Source organism: Cercospora beticola, chromosome 3, assembly GCF_033473495.1.
Source record: "Cercospora beticola chromosome 3, complete sequence".
NCBI classification, from domain to species: domain Eukaryota; kingdom Fungi; phylum Ascomycota; class Dothideomycetes; order Mycosphaerellales; family Mycosphaerellaceae; genus Cercospora; species Cercospora beticola.
This window is the reverse complement of record NC_088937.1, coordinates 915777-937020: the sequence shown is the minus strand read 5'-3', so window position 1 is coordinate 937020 and position 21244 is coordinate 915777. Positions and strand designations below refer to the sequence as shown.

The 21244-nt window shown below is 52.9% G+C and overlaps 11 protein-coding genes across 11 annotated transcripts; 7 read left to right on the top strand and 4 right to left on the bottom strand.

Annotated features, from left to right (window-relative positions):
- Positions 1-483: 483 nt before the first annotated feature.
- Positions 484-2885, top strand: RHO25_004347 (uncharacterized protein; the record flags this gene model as incomplete). The annotated part of the gene is made up of 3 exons (XM_023595268.2): positions 484-624; positions 746-2189; positions 2242-2885. 3 exons carry the CDS (start codon positions 484-486, stop codon positions 2883-2885), a joined length of 2229 nt encoding a protein of 742 aa, XP_023457204.1.
- A 423-nt stretch (positions 2886-3308) lies between these two features.
- On the top strand, positions 3309-4604 carry RHO25_004346 (uncharacterized protein; the record flags this gene model as incomplete). Its single annotated transcript, XM_023595267.2, has 1 exon — positions 3309-4604. One exon carries the CDS (start codon positions 3309-3311, stop codon positions 4602-4604), a length of 1296 nt encoding a protein of 431 aa, XP_023457207.1.
- A 138-nt stretch (positions 4605-4742) lies between these two features.
- On the bottom strand, positions 4743-6464 carry RHO25_004345 (uncharacterized protein; the record flags this gene model as incomplete). Its single annotated transcript, XM_023595266.2, has 2 exons — positions 4743-4843; positions 4925-6464. 2 exons carry the CDS (start codon positions 6462-6464, stop codon positions 4743-4745), a joined length of 1641 nt encoding a protein of 546 aa, XP_023457206.2.
- A 365-nt stretch (positions 6465-6829) lies between these two features.
- Positions 6830-8869, top strand: RHO25_004344 (uncharacterized protein; the record flags this gene model as incomplete). Its single annotated transcript, XM_023595265.2, has 1 exon — positions 6830-8869. One exon carries the CDS (start codon positions 6830-6832, stop codon positions 8867-8869), a length of 2040 nt encoding a protein of 679 aa, XP_023457201.1.
- A 458-nt stretch (positions 8870-9327) lies between these two features.
- Positions 9328-10691, top strand: RHO25_004343 (uncharacterized protein; the record flags this gene model as incomplete). The annotated part of the gene is made up of 2 exons (XM_023595264.2): positions 9328-10480; positions 10534-10691. The coding sequence occupies 2 exons, from the start codon at positions 9328-9330 to the stop codon at positions 10689-10691; spliced, it is 1311 nt and encodes a 436-aa protein (XP_023457200.1).
- Positions 10692-11096: 405 nt separating this feature from the next.
- Positions 11097-11504, top strand: RHO25_004342 (uncharacterized protein; the record flags this gene model as incomplete). The annotated part of the gene is made up of 1 exon (XM_023595263.2): positions 11097-11504. The coding sequence occupies one exon, from the start codon at positions 11097-11099 to the stop codon at positions 11502-11504; it is 408 nt and encodes a 135-aa protein (XP_023457203.1).
- Positions 11505-11789: 285 nt separating this feature from the next.
- Positions 11790-12715, top strand: RHO25_004341 (uncharacterized protein; the record flags this gene model as incomplete). Its single annotated transcript, XM_023595262.1, has 2 exons — positions 11790-11980; positions 12082-12715. 2 exons carry the CDS (start codon positions 11790-11792, stop codon positions 12713-12715), a joined length of 825 nt encoding a protein of 274 aa, XP_023457202.1.
- A 398-nt stretch (positions 12716-13113) lies between these two features.
- Positions 13114-13587, top strand: RHO25_004340 (uncharacterized protein; the record flags this gene model as incomplete). Its single annotated transcript, XM_065602548.1, has 1 exon — positions 13114-13587. One exon carries the CDS (start codon positions 13114-13116, stop codon positions 13585-13587), a length of 474 nt encoding a protein of 157 aa, XP_065458620.1.
- Positions 13588-13731: 144 nt separating this feature from the next.
- RHO25_004339 (uncharacterized protein) lies at positions 13732-15573 on the bottom strand (the record flags this gene model as incomplete). The annotated part of the gene is made up of 1 exon (XM_023595261.2): positions 13732-15573. One exon carries the CDS (start codon positions 15571-15573, stop codon positions 13732-13734), a length of 1842 nt encoding a protein of 613 aa, XP_023457815.1.
- A 575-nt stretch (positions 15574-16148) lies between these two features.
- COT3 (Elongation factor 2) lies at positions 16149-18884 on the bottom strand (the record flags this gene model as incomplete). The annotated part of the gene is made up of 3 exons (XM_023595260.2): positions 16149-17930; positions 17987-18725; positions 18877-18884. The coding sequence occupies 3 exons, from the start codon at positions 18882-18884 to the stop codon at positions 16149-16151; spliced, it is 2529 nt and encodes an 842-aa protein (XP_023457816.1).
- Positions 18885-19790: 906 nt separating this feature from the next.
- RHO25_004337 (uncharacterized protein) lies at positions 19791-21031 on the bottom strand (the record flags this gene model as incomplete). The annotated part of the gene is made up of 3 exons (XM_023595259.2): positions 19791-20204; positions 20289-20786; positions 20837-21031. The coding sequence occupies 3 exons, from the start codon at positions 21029-21031 to the stop codon at positions 19791-19793; spliced, it is 1107 nt and encodes a 368-aa protein (XP_023457807.1).
- Positions 21032-21244: the final 213 nt, after the last annotated feature.

Genomic DNA, 21244 nt, shown 5'->3' with positions numbered 1-21244 from the left:
GTTTGACTTTGCGGCCCTGGAGAACTACAACAGCAGCGTGAGATATCGCATGCGGACTGCAGTCCGGTCGACCATTGCCGCCCATTGAAGGCAGTTCTTCAGCTCGCGTATCCGCAAGCGCCATCCGTGGTGGGCATAGACCACGTTTCCTCAGGTACAGAAGTGGGTTGCGGAGCGAATCCCTTTCCGCTAGCATCCACAAACGGTTTAGGCCGCTTTCCCTTGCGCGAATCTCAGCTATTAATTCACCAGCAGTACGAATCCATCGTCAATATTCGGCTCGAGAGGACACCTACGCAGCAAGCGGAAGGGGCTTGCGTCGACCTTTCTCCACTGTGTCGACGATAACATCGCACCTCGACGATTCTTCACTTCTCGCCAGTCGCTCGTTCTTCACACCTTTCCACTCCCGTTGCACCCTTCTTCGAGGGGGCTGCGATCTCGCCGCAGCATCAGACCACCTCCTCCGCATCACCCGGCATCATGGCCGTCAACACCAATGCCTCTTCGACGGGTGTCGACACCCAGGCGGAGCTGCGGAAGCGCAATGTCGCCGCGCCGTCGAATGGCGGCTACCTGCCTAAAGAGCTCGAGGACAAGCTGGATAAGAAGACCAAGCAGCAGGTACGAAAACTCGTGTTTCAGCTCGGATTTGGAGGAGTTGTCGCGGGCGCTGATCGGCTCAATGCTCTGCGAGAGACGACGAAGCTGGCGATGGAATACATACTGACATGGGCGGATACAGACGAACTCAATCCTCAAGACGATTGACGACTACGAATTCCTTATCGCACCAATCCTCTTCACAGCACTGGCCTTCTTCACGCGCATGTGGAAGATTGGCCTCTCGAACATCGTGACATGGGACGAAGCACATTTCGGCAAGTTTGGTTCGCACTACCTGAAGCGCGAGTTCTACTTCGATGTGCACCCTCCCCTTGGAAAGATGCTGGTCGGACTGTCCGGCTACCTGGCAGGCTACAATGGATCTTTCGAATTTAAGAGCGGCGAAAAGTACCCAGAGGAGCTCGACTACACTTTCATGCGCGTCTTCAATGCGGCATTCGGCGCGCTGTGCATCCCATTGGCATACTTCACGGCAAAAGAGTTGCATTTCAAGAAGCCTACCGTTTGGCTCGTGACGATGATGGTTCTCTTCGAGAACAGCTACACGACCATCAGCAGATTCATCTTGCTGGACAGCATGCTTCTGTTCTTCACCTTCACCACGATCTTCACATGGGCGAAATTCCACAACCAGCGTCACGATCCCTTCTCTGTTGGATGGGCTTTCTGGCTGGCCATGTCTGGTCTGTCCATCGGTTGCGTGTGCAGTGTCAAGTGGGTCGGCATGTTCGGTACCGCTCTCGTCGGACTCTACACCATCGAGGATCTGTGGAACAAATTCGGAGACCTGAAAATGCCCAAGGTTGAGCTCGCAGCTCACGTGGGTTTCAGAGTTATTGGGCTGATCGTCATCCCAATGATCGTCTACATGTTCTCTTTCTACTTGCACTTCCTCATCCTGGAAAACAGCGGACCTGGCGACGCGCAAATGTCCTCCTTGTTCCAAGCGAATCTCAAGGGCACTGAGGTCGGAAAAGACAGCCCTCTGGAGGTTGCGCTGGGATCCCGTGTCACGTTGAAGAACATGGGCTATGGTGGTGGTCTGCTCCACTCTCACGTCCAAACCTACCCAGAAGGCTCGACGCAACAGCAAATTACCTGCTACCATCACAAGGATGCCAACAACGACTGGTTCTTCTACCCGAACCGTAACCAGCCTGCCTACGATCCAGAGGGTGCCATTCAATATGTCGGAGATAAGGCTGAGATTCGTTTGATTCACGCGCAGACAGGCCGCAATCTTCACTCGCATCAGGTCGCCGCACCAGTCACAAAGGCTGATTACGAGGTTTCTTGCTACGGTAACTTGACAGTTGGTGACACCAAGGATCATTGGATTGTCGAGGTCGTCAACGATGCTGCTTCTTACGACTACTCGAAGCTGCGCACTTTGACCACTGCTTTCCGCCTCAAGCACCGAGATCTCGGCTGTTATCTTCGCGCTGGCAACGTCAACCTGCCACAGTGGGGCTTTAAGCAGATTGAGACGACTTGTGTGAAGGAGAACAAGCCGCGAGACCCATACACGCATTGGAACGTGGAATCGCACGTCAACGAGAGGCGTAAGTTGTACCAGATTATCAGATGTGAGAGTTTTACTGACCATGACCGCAGTTCCTCCGGGCGATCCAGGATCATACAAATCTCCTTTCTTCCGTGACTTCGTCCATCTCAACGTTGCCATGATGACATCCAACAATGCACTGGTTCCAGATCCAGACAAGCAGGATGACCTGGCTTCGAAGCCTTGGCAGTGGCCTCTTCTTAACGTCGGTCTCCGCATGTGCGGCTGGGACGACAGCATCGTCAAGTACTATCTGCTCGGAAACCCCTTCGTCTACTGGGGGTCCACCGCCGCACTCCCATTCTTTGTTGCACTGTTCGCTTGGTACGCTATCCGCTGGCAGCGTGGCTACGATGAGCTCACCTGGGCAGACCTGGACCATTTTCAGTATGCGGGCATCTATCCCGCCATTGGCTGGTTCCTGCACTATTTGCCCTTCATCGCCATGGCGCGTGTGACTTACGTGCATCACTACTACCCGGCTCTGTACTTTGCCATCCTCACATTCGGATTCTGCATAGACTGGACGACGCGAAGTCTGCACAAGGGCCTTCAGCTGGGCATCTTCGCTGTGCTCTACGTGGTTGTCATCGGTCTTTTCTGGCTTTTCAGAGCCATCTGCTTCGGCATGGAGGGCTCAAACCAGCAATGGAAGCATCTCAAGTGGCTACCTGGCTGGAAAATGGCAGACTAGAGTAACACGAGACGAAGAGATTGTGGTACGATATACATGCTGGGCAGCGAAGGGGTACGGGGCATTAGGCATGGTATTTCGCTGGCGAGAATCAGGCATTGCGTTGGCGTTTTGGGAGCGACGACAAAACCAGAGCAGATGGAGCAGACGGATTTTGTACCTCATACAGAAAGCGATATTTCCTTGACTTACAGCTTCTTGGGCAATAACAGCACTTTGTCCTGTTCAGGGTCTTTCAATTCTTGTGTCACCACTGATGGCGGAACACATGGAGAGACGTGGTCCAAGCTCCCCCGGCAAAACGATCCTCGGTGTTCCTGCATCTCACTATACATCGTCTCACACCCGTCATCCATTGCGCCCTCTCTTATAATAAATCGGCCTCCTTCCAGCTTTGTGTACCTTTACTATGCTCTCACGATCATGAATCCTGTTCGACCGCCGCTGCTCGAAGCAGCACTGAGATCTTGCTCAAGAGCCCGGCCCTCTGCCGCATACCGCCACGCGCTCCAAACGCAGGGTCGACGATATGTTTCCGAAGGACGACGGCCAGGACCAGCATCGGGCGTGCCGCAGCTCAACCAGGTGTGGTACCCAAAGACACGCATAGCCGTGGGCGTCGTCTTCATCGGGTCCTTGATCTATTCCATGGTCACCGCCGACAAGGAAGCTCCTGCAACTGCGCAAGATCAACCGCCGCAACCTCGCTCCGGGCAACAACTCGATGCACCCTCAATCGCCGAACGAGATGTCTTATTGAAGCGGGAGTCCGGCGTCAGCCAAAGCTCGCCCATGCGGCTGCGTATGGAGCAGTACATCAAGCAAAAGCAACAAGAAATCGTAAGAGCATTGGAAGCGGTGGATGGCAACAAATTTCACGTGGATGAGTGGGAAAGACCACATGGCGGAGGCGGCATTTCCTGCGTGCTTCAAGACGGCAATGTCTTCGAAAAGGCGGGCGTGAACATTAGCGTGGTCTATGGCACACTTCCTCGAGCTGCAATCTCCAAGATGCGAGTCAATCACAAAGCTCTGGATCCCGATGTCGAGAGCCTCGAGTTCTTCGCCTCTGGTTTGAGTCTCGTGCTGCATCCACACAATCCAATGGCGCCGACTGTACATCTGAATTACCGATACTTCGAAACGGCCAATGCCGATGGCACGACCAATGCCTGGTGGTTCGGAGGAGGAACAGATTTGACACCTTCCTATCTCTTCGACGAGGACGCGATACACTTCCATCGAACGATAAAGGAGGCTTGCGACGCACACGACAAGAACTACTACAGCAGATTCAAGAAGTGGTGCGACGAGTACTTCAACGTGAAACATCGCGGCGAATCACGCGGCATCGGAGGAATTTTCTTCGACGACTTGGACGAGACCGAGAAAGACCAAGAATCACTTTTCGCCTTTTGCCAGACTTGCTTGAATGCTTTCCTGCCATCGTACTTACCCATCATACAGAAGAGGAAGGATATGCCATATACAGAGAAAGAGAGGCAGTGGCAGCAATTACGACGAGGTCGTTATGTTGAATTCAACCTCGTGCACGACAGAGGTACGGCTTTTGGTTTGAATACGCCTGGGGCGCGGATAGAGAGTATTTTGATGAGTTTGCCACTTACAGCTAGGTGGCAATACCAGCATGAGCCGGAGAGAGGTAGTAGAGAGGATAGATTGTTGCAAGTGCTCAAGAAACCCGTCGAGTGGGTTTGAGGCTTTGCTAGTGTACAGGCTAAACTGTAGATATTAAGGAAAAGAAGCAGATCTTGACTGTAGCCGTCTCTCACCGGAGAGATTCAGCGTCGACTTCGTCACCTTTGCGGTCAATGGCCGATTTCACCGCCTTTGCGATCATTGGCCGACTTTTTTGCTTGCGACTGGGACCACGAGGGCCTTGGCAAATGCTATCATACTGCCATCTGTTGCCTTCTTCCAAACACCTGGAAGAACACCTGGAAACAATGGTCAGCATGTCTATCCGACGAGGCTTTGCTACTTAGCCATGTTGCCCTTGCGACAATGATGTTACATACCATGCATTACTGTCGTAGTAAAACCTTCCGCCGATCCATTAGCAGGCTTGTATCTGAGCCTATGAGCGCCCGGATCGACAGGCTCGCCGGACCGCGGCCATCTGATCTCGAATGGACCTAAATGCGAAGACGTGATGATCTGCTTGAGCGTGATCGCGGCACTGAATGCTTCTTCGAGATGCAGGATCCAATGCTGGAATTCGAATTCCTCAGTGATGGCGGTGCGGAGGGTCAGTTGCCGAAAATGAGGTTGAATAGTCATCGCAGCAGAGCCGGCGAGTATGCGAGCCTGTTTGGCAACTACAATCGTCTGGTAATCTCGATCAGAGGCCTGCACACACGCAACATCATTCAAGAAGCGCTCGGGATTCGCGAGTCGGTTCTTCAGAGTAGCTTCGAAATATCGCCGGTATGCACCAAGATCAGCATCCAGTTGCGCGCGACAGTCCCACGACGAATCTGACGCCAATACTGCCGTATGGATGGCGGCGCCAAACAGTGCCATGGTCACATAGATCTGCTTGAGGTGTGGGCCAAGATCTTCTATGTCGCCGATTCGGACCTGCCAATTGGTTCCGAAGACGTGCTCGTACAACAATTCGAGCTCTGGTTCCGGCGTGCGAACAAACTTCGGCACTGCCTTAGCGTCCTTGCCTTTTGCCTGAGAATACGCGAGTGCGGCTTCCCATATGCTATCCTCGATAATCGTCATTTGATCTTTTACCCAGTCTTTATGCGGTACAATGACATTCTCGACGGGAATGGCAATAGGCTGCTGCAGGGTTGTTCGCTGGACTGCATCCTGCTCTATGGACCTGCTCTCCTTTTCTGAGCGACCTGCCGGACCATGCCGCTGACCAATTGTGATTTTGACTGTGCGGGATGTCGCATTACATCCGGCTGCTTGTGTATCTGGTCTTATCGCTGCTGGTTCTTGGCTCTTGACAGGCTGTCTTCTGTTTTGCGTACTGTTGGAGTTTCTCAGCAACGGAGGATCCGACTGTGTGCGCAAGACTGCAGTGTCACCAGATGTAGGTGTCACCTGTAGCTGCAAACGCTTCGTGCGTGGTGCGTCGCTCAGTTGAGCTACCGCGTCCGACTGAACTTCGTCTACCTTGCGCTTCTGGGACGAGCCAACATGGATAGTTGAGCCTTGAGTAGATGATGGTTCATCGACGTGTTTGGAGCTGGAGGCATTGGGCTGGGATTGATCTTCCGCCATGGCAGTCCCGATTTCTTCTCCATTGTCTTCTTTATGTTCCTCATCGGATTTGACTTCGTCATCTGCAGGTTTCCAATCAATTCCTAGTCTTGCCAGGTACGTTTCCGGAAATACGTTGAAGCCACCGCAAAATAGCTGACTGAAGGGCGGCGGTGTCCAGTACCTCGGTTTGCCCCATCTCGCTGGCGGCACAGTGCATTTGGCGTTTCCTTTGTAGTTAGTCATGAGCCTCTTCCGAAGCCGATCTGTGGCCTCTTCAAGCTCATCTCCTTGCAGATGCGGTTGCTTCTCCTTTACCAGTCCTCGGAGCAGGTCCATCTGAGAGTTGCGATCATCTCGATTCTCAACTGGATCGTTATGGATGGCCCGCAGAACGGTGGCTGTATCAAGCAGATCAGGCTTCTTGGTGGTCGAAGGCGCCATGTGGTGCAGTGGATTGTGTCAAAGTGTGTTTGTAAGTCGTGAGAAGCGTCGCCTTGAGAATTTCCAGCTTAGAGCTCACACGGCTATCTACCGACACTCACTTGTTGCTCAAAGGGTTGGACGTTCTTCCTTCGGCGCTTCACTTGATTCGCCACTACTCCATCAGCCACAGTTTTGTTTGTGTCTGTGTTGCATCACAACAATTTCTCCACAACAACTGATCCAGCCACTTTGAATCAAACAACGAGAGCGATCTGAACATGGTTTCAAAAGCGCAAAGGCCGAAGCGAAAGCGCAACGCCAACATCAACGCCCAGTCCGAGAATGAATATCCAGCGACCAACCGCGATCAAACAACATCGAAGCGGAAGCGCAACGTCAAAATCCCGCCCGATAACGAATGTCCGACGACCTACCACGACCAAATCGACCTCGCCATTGACTGGGGAACATGGAAATTTGTTGTCGCTTACGTGCTGTCTCGGGACGGTGTGCGAAATGCTCCCGCGCCGCTCATGATCAACGAACAAACATACGAAGTGCGCATGATGGCGACGTGGATAGATGGCCGCTTCGTTCACGGGCACGAGCTGCAGAACGAGGCGACCATGAAAAGTGATCTGAAAATCATCGACTTCCCCAAACTTCCCCTCTACCAAGGACCTGAAACATCAGATATCACGAAACGCGTCATGGACACTCTGGCCGAACTGCCTGGAAACAAAACTCTGGATCTTCTCATTCAAGAACATCTGCGCGCCATCGTTGAAGATGCCAAGTCGGCTCTTCGAAAGACAGATCTCAAGGTTCACTACAGAGATGACCCAAAGCAACTCGAAGAGCTACTGAATAACATGCATGTCCGAATCACCATTCCGCAAATGTGGACACCGGACGCAAAGAGGCGGATGCAGACCGCGGCGAAGAACGCCGGCCTGCGCGTATCTGTTCTTTCGTACGAACCACAATGTGCTCTTGCATACTTGATCGACGCTGCTGCTAAACAAATAGTACGAGTAGGGCAACTTTATGAAGGTGACAGCATCCTTGTTGCCGACCTTGGCTGTGGGACTGGCGACTTCGTTCTGTACGAGCTGCAAAGCAAACTCGGTGTTGACAGCCGGCTTCAGTGCATGAGACAATCCAGCGGTGAGATCTGCGGTTCCTTTAAGGTCGATGAAGCACTATTGAGAATTTTGAAGCTTCGGCGCACTGAATGGTACGAAAATACCAGGCGTCAACTCAATATTGAGCCTCGCGAATTCGAGCGGAGGGTCCTGATTGCGATCGAGGAGGCAAAGCAGAAATTCAGCAGAAACGACCAGAATCACACGACTTGCACAATTGAAGGCATCGGAGGTGAATACAAGACCTTCCAGTTCAAGAGGACGGAATTTCACGAGGCGTTCGATGAAGTAATCGCGAAAATTATCGAACAGATCGAAAAGACTGCATGGGGGGAGCGGCCTACAGTCATCCAAGTCACGGGTGGGTTTTCGAAATGTCGATACTTGATGGAAGCACTGCGCAATCGCTTTGAGCCAGACAGCCTCGTGGTGCGACCGAATGAGACAGACACGGCCGACTGTTTTCCCGTGGCTCTGGGTGCATTGCTCCGCTACGAAAACATCACGATGCCGGCGTTGCCCTCAAAATATGGATACGCACTACTGCAGCGCCAGCCATTTCACGAGGACGTGCACACAGACGCATATGTGGACGAAGAAGGCTGGCAAGGGGAGCTCGAGAGGATTCCTATGCCATGGTTGGAGAGAGAGCCGTATGGTCGTGACTTCGACGTAGTTGATCATCGTATTGTCAACATCATAAGCAAGGATCAGATACTGCGGCCGAACCAAGTGGTAAGGCACCGCAGGGAACAACTATACACCGTTCCCTGCGATGATCCACGCTTGACTGACGAGCTTTGCTACCTCACGACGACCGTCAAAGACGATGAGTGGGCCAAGACTGAGGAGACCGATGACAATGGCGAATTCATGTGGAGGCCGGGAGTTCATTTTTGGACCTCTGTGAACGTTCCACTTGACCGCAGACGGCTCGACGGCAAAGGCTTTGAGGAGATCGAGGAAAACGGGAAGAAGTTTTGGGAACTGTTGGTACGAGTTACACTTCGATACTGCGAAATCGATGTCAAGATCGGGTACGAGATATTGAAACCAGCAGGCTGGGTAGAGTGTAATGCCGGTGTGAAGGACGAAGAGGGTTTGCCTGAAGATATGGCATTCCGGGCCAGGGAGACTTTGTGGGAGGCATCCCATTCCGACTTTGTCTCGTAGTAGTACGACTGCGATGGACTTGAGGTCGCAGAAACATAGCAAAGTCAAATGCTTAACGTCGATCGACATCAATGGGCGTGTGTGCAACCCAGCTCTTTGAGCAGTAACCGGTCCATGACTGCTTCGCCACAGTTGTTGAGTACCCTCACGTCCAGGACTCGGCTAGCATTGCGTCTGCGCACTGTATTGTACCGAGAATGATGTCTCATACAAGTGATACGTCGGGTGAAGGTGAAGTGACTCGCCATGCAGTGGTCGTACGCCAAGCCTCATCTCTCCACGCTTGCTCGCCCCGCAAGCGCGGCCACGCCTCGAAGGGTTTCCCGAGGTGTTTACTCCTGCAAAATGTACAACATTAAACTCTCATAAAGGAAGGAGCCATACAGCGTAAGTAGCGAACTCACAACCATTTCTAGTCTTTCACTTCCGTACCAGCCTTCTCTTTGCAACTTGTCACGATGAACTTTGATCTTCCTCCAGCACTCGTAGACTACCTCGCGCGAATCGACGACTTCATCGAACGCGAAATCAAGCCATTGCAGGAGCAGGATGACAACAACCGATTTTTCGATCATCGTAGAGAACACGCGCGAACCGACTGGGACAATGGAGGACTACCTCGGGAAGAGTGGGAGCAGCTGTTGAAGGAAGCAACACGGAGGGCAGACAAGGCTGGGCTCTATCGCTTCAGCTTGCCCAAGCAATATGGAGGTCAAAATACAGCTTCGGGAAGAGGCTCGAATCTCTGGATGGCTGTGATCCGCGAACATCTGGCAGCTAAGGGCCTAGGCCTCTTCAATGATCTTCAGAACGAGCATTCGGTCTGCGGAAACTTCCCAGACATCATAATGGTCCAACATTTCGGCAATGAGCAACAGAAGAAGGAGCTGATTGAGGGCCGCCTTGCTGGCAAGGTGCGCATCACCTTTGGTCTCACGGAACCTGAACATGGTAGCGATGCTACATTCATGTCAACAAGAGCTGTTAAACAAGCCGATGGCAGCTATGTCATCAATGGCGGGAAGATGTGGCAGACCGGCATGCACAAAGCGACCAACTGCTTCATCTTCGCTCGCACAAGTGGGAAGGATGGCAGCGCGAAAGGCATCACATGCTTCAACGTGCCCTCCAATAGTCCCGGCCTGAAAGTGGAATCGTATGAATGGACTCTGAACATGCCTACTGATCACGCGACTGTCTCACTCACAAACGTTCGCGTACCGGCGTCGTCGATCATCGGACCTCTGGACGGCGGTCTGGCTATTGCACAGGCCTTCGTGCACGAGAACAGGATCCGGCAAGCTGCCTCCTCATTAGGTGCGGCAGTGTACTGCGTCAACCAGGCCATTGAATACGCCGGCAAGCGAAAGCCATTCGGCAAACCGCTCGCCTCAAACCAGGCTATACAATTCCCTCTTGTCGAGCTGGCAACACAGTGTGAGATGCTCCGATTACTAATTCGAAAGACTGCTTGGGAAATGGACAGAATGGAGCACAAGGAGGTTGAGCAAAAGTTGAGCGACAAGGTCAGCATGTGCAATTATTGGGGAAATCGATTGTGCACGCAGGCGGCGGATAGAGCTATTCAGACTTTTGGAGGTTGGGGTTACAGTGAGCTCGCATTGCCCGAAAGCGTTTACGAGATTACTGACACTTCGGAATAGGCCGCCATTACCCGTTCGAGCACATTTGGAGGCATCACAGAAGATATCGCATCACGGAGGGCTCCGAGGAAGTCCAGATGCGCAAGATTGCCGGCTACATGTGGGGATTCACAGGACCAAAGAAGGCAGAAATGGAATTGGCGCCTGCGAAGTTATGATGGAGCTCACATTATCGATGAGCATGTTTCTACACACTACTTTGTGCTGCAGATTAGCTCGCCTTCGAACAAGGCGTTGAGCGCGTGATTGTAAACTCCATTGAAGGTCTACAATTTTGACGATCTCATGCTGTGTCGGCTCGATGAATGCCCAAATAGCGTACAGATCCTGCAGCCGTGCGTCGATGCGAAATCGTTGAGACTGTCACGTCGTTCTTGAAAAGACCAGGGAGTATATACCAGGTTTGCCTGCCATATCAAAGTCGCTCAGCGCCCGACGTCGTTTCCGAGGTGGGGCGCCTGCCAACTTGGCCTTGGTCTGACTTCAGTTGCAACACTTCACGCTTGCTTTGTAGTTCTCAACTTGACATCCCACTGTACATTCACACATCAAACTCCAACATAATGTCTTCTTCACTATACGATCAGATCCTAAACCTGGAAGAGAGCACATGGATAGCACTTCAGACGAGTGGTGCTGCACTTGTCCCATACTTGACAAAAGATGCCATTATGCAATTCCCGATGGGCCTGAAAGTCACAAGCAAGACAGAGCCTTCTGTACAAGATATTCTACACTCGCCTGCCTTTGTGCCGTGGAAAAGGTTCAAACTACGGAAGGTCGATGTTACGCCAGTTGGACCCGATGGTGCGGTCATCAGCTATCAAGCCACGGCGACGAGAGCTTCGGCCGATCCAAAAGACACTAGAGATGCCGAATTCGATGCGCTTTGCTGTAGCGTCTGGCGTAAGGAGGGCGGAAGTTGGATGATGTGCTTTCATCAGCAGACGATGGCGGGTGAGGGGCTGTGAGAGTAGGCGCGAGGGGAGCAGGAAGTGAAGGATGTTTGTGGTCGAACAGCGCGAGCACGCAACGAACCTTCTAGGCGCACTTCTCGTCAGAGGCAATGGGAGCCATGGCAAACATCTGGTGAAGGTCAGGTTGATGAGGGCTTTTTCAATGTACGAATAACGGCTGTAAGACAAGACGCGCGCATGTGCAAAACCGTTTGAGATTTCCTGCAGCTGCGACTTCTCCCACCCTTCACTCCCAGCAGATCGGTCATCATCGAAGCGCTGTCTTTCCCAACAGACAAGATGGCGCAAGCACCCGCGACGACGACAACAGACCAGGAGCCCTGGCTGAGACAGCTGTCAATCGAACTGGCAGCGTTGGCGGCAGACTGCGCCTCGCGCCCTGAGGAGTGGGTGCGAAGTCGACTAGAAGAAATTCATGCGAGCATCGAGAAGATATATATCAGCGTGTGGGAAGAGAACAAGCGTCTTCAGTAAGTACTATGAGAGCTGAGCGCCGCTGACATGCTCTTGCGCATGCACTCGCGCCAGATGTCAGTGGCACTGCAAGCGCCTGTCACTGATAGAGCCACAGAGAGAAGATCCGCCAGCTCAAGGAAGAGAACGAGAGATTGCATCAAGAGCGAATCGATGCCCTCCTCAGCAGGAACCATGGCCCAGATTACGGACTGTCACTCGAGCAGCAGCAGAACATGGCCCAGAGCAACATCGATCGAATCCTTTCTCAGAGCACAGGCAAGGTGACGGGTCCGCCGCCAGGACCTGCTGCACCGAGATCGAATCATCACGCAGCATCGAGCGGTCACGCGATCAAAGTCGAGCCTGCCTCATGGCCACCTAATCCATACCCCATGAGCGCCAGCCTTGGAGTGCCGAACTATCTGCCTCCTTACCCCTACATCTCGAACAACGCTCAGCCGAGTGCTACTCCGCAACTGGAGCCATACCTCCAGCAGAGCAAGAGGGAGCTCAAAGCGCCACCAACAAAGCGGCAGCGCAAAGGTCCTCGTCCGACGCCCAAGTGCAGCCTTTGCTTCATCGAGGATATAGTCTGCGACGGAAATTCCAGATGCCAGTCTTGTTATAGCCGCCAAGATGCCTACTGTAACTACGAGGACTGCGTGTATGGTGATGAGTGTCCGTACGAAGACTGCACGAGGTTGCATCCGGAACAGAAGGCTTTCCAGAATAGGCCCTACTCTGTGTGAAGAGCTGCGGAACGATGTGCGGACAGTAATGCGGGTTCCAGGCTGCACGGCATGACTTGAGGAGCTGCTCTGGGACTGTGCTCAGCTTCGCATGCAGCGAAGATGGCTGCGATGGATGTTGTGCCAGATGCGTGTCTAAGACTTGAGGCCGCGCGCGACATCGCTCGTGCAAGTGGTAAGCTTCTCGTCCTCAGTGGAGGCGGACCCATGGTAGCGGAGTGTGTTACCAAATGCCAGAATAGTGGCCTCATATCGAAGAGAAAAAATTCAATTGCATATATGTTACCTTCCCTCCCTCTCAAATCTGATCTCTTCTCTGACATCTTTAACCCCATCAAGCCAACAACACTAGAAAAGATCTACAAAGCTCTACTAAACCTTAACCGAGCAAAACCAAGATGGCACAACCTCACTCAGAAGCCACAGAGCTTCTTCTCTCACCACAATCCTCAACCAGCGCCACCCTGCACGAAGACCAAGCCCAAATCGTAGAAGGAAACCGGAAGAGAAAAGCAGGGTGCTCATTTCTCACCGGGTTGAAATGGCTGGCCCCCTGCCTCTTGGCACCATACAACAATTTCTTCGATGCCATGGGACAGGTGAACCAGTACGAGGGCAACTTGTGTAAGCCGATAAAGCGGACTTACAACCTGAGTCGCAGCGACACGAAGAGACTTGTGGATGAACTCAACAAGGAGGCTGGAGTCCGGGCCACCTTGGTTCGAACACTGCGTCTGGGAGCGGAGGAACGGGATCTAGAGCGTGGAGGTTACGGAACGATTGATCCTGCTGTTGAGCGCTGGAGGAGTGAAGTTCACATCGAGATTGAGTCGTTGGTGTCCGATGATGAGGAGCTGACCGACTCTGAGTGAATTGGCGTAACCCGCGGGGACGGGGTTGAAGACGGAAGGACCACGACCTTGTGTGATGAATTGGAGAAGACCAAGAATGCACGACTCACATAGAAATGGAAGAAGGCTAACGTTCAACAATTTGTATTTTCATCGCTCTCAACTCTATTTGCTTCCACGCCAACGCTTCCAAAACTTCCACCCTGCCCCGTCGTCAATATGTCTCCTCCCGCTTCTTCTCTTCTTACTCCCAACTCGCCACCAGTATAGTGGCATTCCCACAATCAGGAAGCCGACCACGACAAGCGCTTGCAGAGGCTTGGCAAAGACAGCCCTACTGACTAAGAACAAGCTTACGCAGCAGAAGATGATTGGAGTTGTGATCCAACATTTGTAAGGTCTCTCCAACTCGGGCTCTTTCACTCGTAACACGATCAATCCGATGACTGTAGCGAAGTAGAATAGGTAACTTGCTATGCCGTAAAATGTCGTCAATGTCTCGAAATCGCCAATGATGATGTATACTGCGGTAAGTGCTGCATTGAGGACCATGGCGTAGATAGGCGTGAAGAAGAATCCTTGCTCATCGGCGACGAAGTTGGTGAACTTCTTGGCTCTTGCTCCTCGCCGCGGGAGTCGCATTCGATGCGAGGCATCGTTGAGTCCGATGGTGCCAAATAGTTCCGGTAGGTATCCCTCTCTCCCTGCGCTGTAGACTAATCGTCCTCCAGTGAATGTCGTGGCGTTCAAAGCTCCGAAGCATGATCCTGATACTGCGAGAGCGAGGAGCAGAGATCCGAGAGGACCCAGAACTGTGCCTCCAAATGCCACGGCTATCGTGTTCGATTTGTCGATGATTGTCGTGGGGAGGACGAAGATGTACGCCAGATTCGCCAGAATGTACGAAATAATGACAACCGGAAACGAGGTATGCACCACTCTGGGCAGATCTCGACTCGGATGTATCATCTCTCCAACCACATAGTTCGTGTTGTCCCATCCATCATACGCCCATAGACCCGCATAAAGCGCAACAGCCCACTCCGAGGATGACATGCTTGTCCCTTCAAACCAGCCCTTAGTCTTCCAATCCGTGCTCAACGCCGCTTTGTTGTATGCCAGTCCAGTAGCCGCAACAATGATTCCCGCAACCGTAACAGCCAACAGTGCCGCAAACTTGAAGAACATGAAGAAGTCCGCGCTCCTCGTTCCCAGCTTCGTACTCACACAGTTCAAGAATGTGACAATGATGAGGCCGACCAATGCAACGCCCTTGTTGATCCAAGGACTCGCTTCCGCCGCATCAGGCCCAATTATCGCTCGTACAATGTACTCCCCAAAGATGATCGCAATGATGGCCGCGCTGCCAGGTCGGAGCACAACCACAGCACACCACGTGAACAGGAAACCAGCCCATTCTCCAAAAATCTTGCTCAGATAAATCTGTGCTCCGCCATTCAATGGTATTGCACCCCCTAGCTCTGCATAACTGCTCGCTCCCGTCCAGGCCAGAATCCCACTTACAACCCACACGATCAAGGCAGCGCCGAAAGAGCCAGCATTGCTGTTCACACTCGCAGGACTGCTGAAGATGCCACTTCCAATAATCAGTCCCACGACGAGTGAAAGTCCGTTCAAATATGTCAAGCTCTTATTCCGTTCCAAACTCTGCCCTGCAAGCCCTGGCTGCGCTGCACCGAGATCGAGATGAGGTGTGCTCGGCGTTCCGAGGCTTGTATAGCCGTTACCACTCGCGGTCAAAGGAAACAGGGAGCTATTGAAATCGAATGCGCTGCTGGCCGAGTAAGTCCGGCCATGGCCATTGCTCAATGGCCTCGCACTCCCGTTCTGCGGCGTGACAGGATCGCTAAAGGATAGTTTCCTGCTCGAAGGGAGTCCCGAAGATGAAGAATCGAGTGAGGCGCGTCCGGCGTTATCGTCGTCGTGAGAACTGCTGGCAAGGCTGGCCAATTCGAGCGAGTCTCGCGGAGGTCGGAGTTGACCCATAGCATTAATATGTGGGAAGCACTATCGTTATATCGTATGCTGTCGTAAACATTCGGTCGTGCCTCTTGTGTTCGCGCTCCTTTCCATCGTCAACGGTCTGTAACGTGGCCGAAATCTTTTGAACTTGCCGAACTTACCACCAGGTCGCGTCACGCTCCATGCCAAGCCCTGAGTTGCTTCCGGAAGCGGTGAAAGGGAGGGCGATCACTCATCTCCTACTGGCCCCTTTCAACCTGTCAATTGCAATATTTGACTGAGCACCACTTGCGGCAGGACATCACATGCTCGAAAGGAGGATCAATGAAATGTGTTCTTGTGAAAAGCTTCATGGTTCTCTATCTACAAGACAACCAAAAGCAACCTCTGAAAACACAAATGAGAGTCATTCTCCACGAGCCGTTTTTGATCATTTCATCACTGGAAGCATATCTATTCATCACTTCTCTAGCGGCATGCTCAATGTACAGCGAGTCTGCATCCACAGCCGCTGCCAAAGACGCCCGCAAATGCTCGTAACCGCTCTCCGCGGGGTATTCTCCATTCCAAACCACACAGCACTCTGATCGGCATGCTGTTTACAACTTGTCGTAGTAGTTCTCGTAGCCTGGAACTTGAGGCTTGATACCCTTGCGCTTTCGCATATCCTCGACAATCTTTCCGGGTTGCGAGGTTGGGTCGAGCGCGGATCCACCAGGCAGGATCTGCCAGTGGTCGAACACGGATTGTGGGAAAGCCTGGCCAGAGGTGTTGGAGCGGAGATCTGCGTTGAAACCGAAGGACTCGTTGACAGGCAGGTAGGCCTTGATGTTGAACAGAGGAGTACCAGGACGCTGGGCCTCCTCGAAGACGTGACCTCTCCTACGGGTGAGGACACCGTAGATACCACCCATAGCCTGCTCTGGAACTTGAATCTCGACCAAGAAGACTGGCTCGAGAAGACCTGGGTCGGCCAAGAGGGTGGCGGCGTAGAGCACACGACGCGCGGTTGGGATGATTTGACCACCACCACGGTGGATGGCATCGGTGTGGAGGGTGACATCCATGATGTTGAAGCGAACGTTTCGCATTGGCTCTTCGGCGACTGGACCCTCCTTGGTGGCCCATTGGAACCCAGAGACGACGGAATCCTTGATTTCGTTCAAGTACTGCACAGCCTTGGTCTGGTCAACCAGCAAGTTGGCGCCGTTGGTGTCTGGACCGAAGCACCAAATCTTACGGGCATCCGTGACGTCCCAGCCGTGGTCATCGGCGAGGATACGGGCACGAGCCTTGAAATCGTCACGTGGGCCAATCTTGCCTGACTCAATGTCCTTGGCGACCTCCTCGGCCATTGGGGTGGCAGTGACGTAGAGACGGTTGTGCTTGTTGGGCGACTTGGAGAGCGCAGTCATGGAAGAATCACCGCCAACAGTCTCACGGTACTGGACGACTGGGTCGGAGATGCGGAGTGGCACACCAGCGTGGTCCTCCTCGAGATCCTTCAAGCAAATCTCCAAGTGCAACTCACCGGCACCAGCAACAACGTGCTCACCGGATTCGGAGATGAAAGTCAAGACACATGGGTCAGACTTGGACAGACGCTTGAGACCTTCGACGAGCTTGGGCAGATCGTTGGCGTTCTTGACCTCGACGGATCGCTGCACGACAGGCGAGACAGAGAACTTCATAACCTTGAGGTTGTGCGAGGTCTCGTCGGTGGTGAGAGTACCAGACTTGAGCAAGAACTGATCGATACCGACCAGACCAAGAATGTTACCGGCTGGAACATCCTCGATTGGGTCAGTGTAGCGACCCATCATGAGAATGGTACGCTGGATAGACTTGACGAACAAGTCGGACTTGCTGCCTGGAACGTAGTTTGGACCTTGGATGCGGACCTTGAGACCAGAGCGGGCGGTACCAGAGAAGACACGGCCGAAAGCGTAGAAACGACCCTTATCGGAGGTCGGCACCATCTTGGAAACGTACAACATGAGAGGTCCCTTGGGGTCACAGTCGCGGATACCGATGGCAGACGCATCATCTGGAGGACCCTCGTAGAGAGTCTCCATACGGTAGCGCTGGGCGGTTGCTGGAGATGGAAGGTGGAGAATCATCATCTCCATGAGGGCATCAGCGGCAGGCAAGAACTTGCGCATGACGACCTTGAGCAGGGCCTTGCCCTCAAGATCCTTCTCGTCACCAACGAGCTTGACCTCCAGCTTCTCGAGAAGCTTTGGGATCTCATCCTTCTTGAAGTTCATGATGGAGTCGAAGATTCTGAAGATTGGGTCCAAACAGAACTGGTTGAAGGCACGCTCGGCGCCTTCTGGGCTCTTGGTCCACTTCTTGGTCTTTGCGTTGAAGAAAGAGTCTCCCTTTAATATGGTCAGTTTCGTGTTCTCCGCGAGAGCGCATCATTCGCTGTACTCACCCAAAGACGGTCCATCATCTTGTTCTTGTCAACACCAAACTTCTTGGCGTACTTGACGGCGAATTGACGGATGGTGAAGGCCCAGCCGTGGAGACCGGAACCGAAGGCAATCGTTCCCTTCTGTGGGTAGACCTGGACATCTCCGAGGGCCTTGTCGAAGTATGTGGCGATAACGACGTTAACAGACTCGATGACACGAGAGAAGTTCTGGTACAGATCTTCCTTGGAGAGCTGCAGCTCGAGCAGCGCACGGTCGACCTTGTTGATGATGACGACTGGCTTGATACGCTCACCAAGAGCCTGTCGGAGCACAGTCTCGGTCTGCACGCACACACCTTCAATGGTGTCGACGACAACGAGAGCACCATCGGTGACACGGAGAGCAGCAGTGACTTCAGATGAGAAATCAACGTGACCTGGCGAATCGATCAAGTTGATCAAGAAGTCGTTCTTCTCGCTCTTGTCGGTGGCGATGGTGATGTCCTTGAGATCCTCAACATCGGAGAGGGAGCCATACAGCGAGATAGCTGTTGACTTGATTGTGACACCACGTTCCTGCTCATCGGCACGGGTATCTGTGAATCGAGCAGAACCGGCGTTCTTGGCTGAAATAATACCGGCACGCTGGACGAGCGAATCGGTGAGGGTGGACTTTCCGTGATCGACGTGGGCAATGACGGACATGTTACGGATGTTCTTTGGGTCATCCATGAGCCCACGGATCTCCTCGACGGTGAAGCTGTAGACGCATTTCGTCAGCACTGTGCCCACTGTGTTTCCTCTTGTTCTTGCTGCTCCTGCGCCGCGGCGCCGCGGAACACTGTGGTATCCAACCCTCGAGCGTGTCGAGTCCACTGTCCCAGCATCTTCTCCGTCGCGGAATGACTTACTTGACCATCTTGGCGGTGTTGTAGTGGTAATGTCCTTAGAGGAAAGAGTTTGAATCGTACCCCGCCGCCACTGAGTTGGCAAACGAAGTCCCCGAGTTGAATTGTGCCTGCAGGCGATGTTAGTAGGCGTCGCGGGGGAGCAGGCGGCGGTGAGGATATGTATACCTGTCAAAGGCGCTTGAGGGAGCAGCGGTGATTAGAAACAGAAGGGAAAACTTGCAGGAGCCACGCACTGATGAATTTGCTCTCGAGCGGCAAGAGCGGGGCATGGGCGCTAAGCCGCATTGGTCACATCACGACGAGCCCACATTTCGCCCAACGACAGCGACAACAGCCATATGCACGCACTCATACGCTTTCTTCCTCACCACACGACACCTCACTAAACTCTTCATCTGCCGCTATGCCGCCGTACTGAGATGTCGGTGTGTGTGAGTCACAGCCTGATCAAGTTGTTTCGAGCTGCCCGCCATTCTACCACGTCCTATCACATCGGCTACACGTGCAATGCCTAGTCCACTGCGGACCAGCCGTGCTGACAATAACACCTTTCGCTGAGCATCGTATCGCTCTACCATTTCCTCCAATTTGCCGTCGCCGCAGCAGCTACTAGACTCCGCCCTCGATGGTCCCGCGTATCTTCGCAAGCCCGCACGAGCCCCTCGGGGCCACTTTCAGTCCGAGTCTGAAGTCTGGGCGCGGGGTCGAATGCGCCGATCTTGTATGAGAAACCTAAGGTTACACATCACCAATTGTCAACACTATCAGCCGTGAGCAGTGATTGAGCCTTTCCAATCTCTGCATTGGTGGTAACAGACAAGAGTTGCTAGAATATATAGTATTCATTCTCAGGAATGACATACCCTAGATCGCCCAAAACATGGTCGTACTGTCCTTTGTAGGCCTTTACAACACTAGGCATTATACTGTGGTGGAGGTGCACTCGGAACGCCCTGTCCTCCGGCGCCAGCGAGCCTCTCAAATGCTTCCGCTCGCACCCTCTGCAGCTCTTTCCGCGCCTGTTCCAAATCGTTGCCCGCCTGTTGCAGATTCTGCTCTGCACTCTGGCATCTTCCCTTCTGCTCTTCAATTTGACCCTTCAAATCCTGATAGGCGGCTTTCAGTTGAGCATCACTATCTTTGATGCGCTCGTGTTGAGCCATGTCAGAGAAGATATTATCGAACAGGACATCCGAGAACATGTGTCCGTGATCGATGTTGATCTCCTTGAGCGGGCGGACTTGAGGCTGAACGCGTTGGGCCTCCTCCATATGGCGCAGAGTAGCGTGGATTGCGTTCTGGGACTGCGAGAGAGCATCGCGTTCCATCTATTCACAAAGTTGTTAGCAGAAGTTACAAGTATGTCATAGACGGCTTGCGCGGTCTAGAGAAGCCTTCCAGTAAGTACACACCATATCTGTGAACATTCCTCCTCCGAAGTATACGTCGCGTTGAGACCGGCGATACGCGGCGTCCATCTGTGCCTGCGCTGCCGTAAGGCTCTGATCTGCGCGGCCGAGGACTTCAAGAACATGTTTCTCAGAGCTCAAGGCGCGATTTGCTTGGTCATAGTTGTCTTGGCTCTGCTGCACAGCTCGTTCGAGATCGTCCTCGCCTGGCACGTCTGGAGTGGGGCCCGAGAAGATAGAATTGTAAAGCTTGTCGAGTTCGGTCTGTGCAGTCTCGTGGCGCTTGGTATCGCGTTCAAGATTGACTTTGTCGTTCTGAGCGTGCTCCAGCGCACGAGAAAGCTCGTCACGACTTTCTTTGGCTGAGCGTTCTTTCTGCCATGCATCTAGAAATTCTCGCTCTTCTTTTTCAGCCTTAGAGGTGAATTTCTCTGTACCTTTCGAACCACCCATCTTGTGCATGTAACGCTTGAAGTTGCTGTCGCGGTACTTGACATGGTCCTGCTTTAACATTAGTGGTCGGAATAAAGCCCTCAGCAGGAGCTCCCTACCTTTCGCTCATCCTCAGTGATGCGATGAAGCTTCGTCAATTCCTTGTCAGTGCTCGCAATCTGTGCATTCAGATCCGCGATAAATGAGGCGTTCTGCTTCAGTGAGGAAGGAGCATAATCAGTCTGCCGTAGCTCAGCAAGTAGCTCATTGTTCTTATCACCGGCCTCTCTCAGAGTGGACGCAAGTTGAGACATGGTGGTTGTTGATCGATGAGAATGAATCAAATGAAAAAGCAGTTGTTGCGGGGAAAGTATGACCAACCTTCGCAGACAGTAATGTCTCCTATATACCTACCTGCAATGCCGCAGTGTGGCACAGGCTGTGCAACCTCCACCTCAAGATGTATGCTAGAGAGACGGACTCTTGGTGTATACAAGAAGTGCACCCACCCATTGGTGGACGTGTCT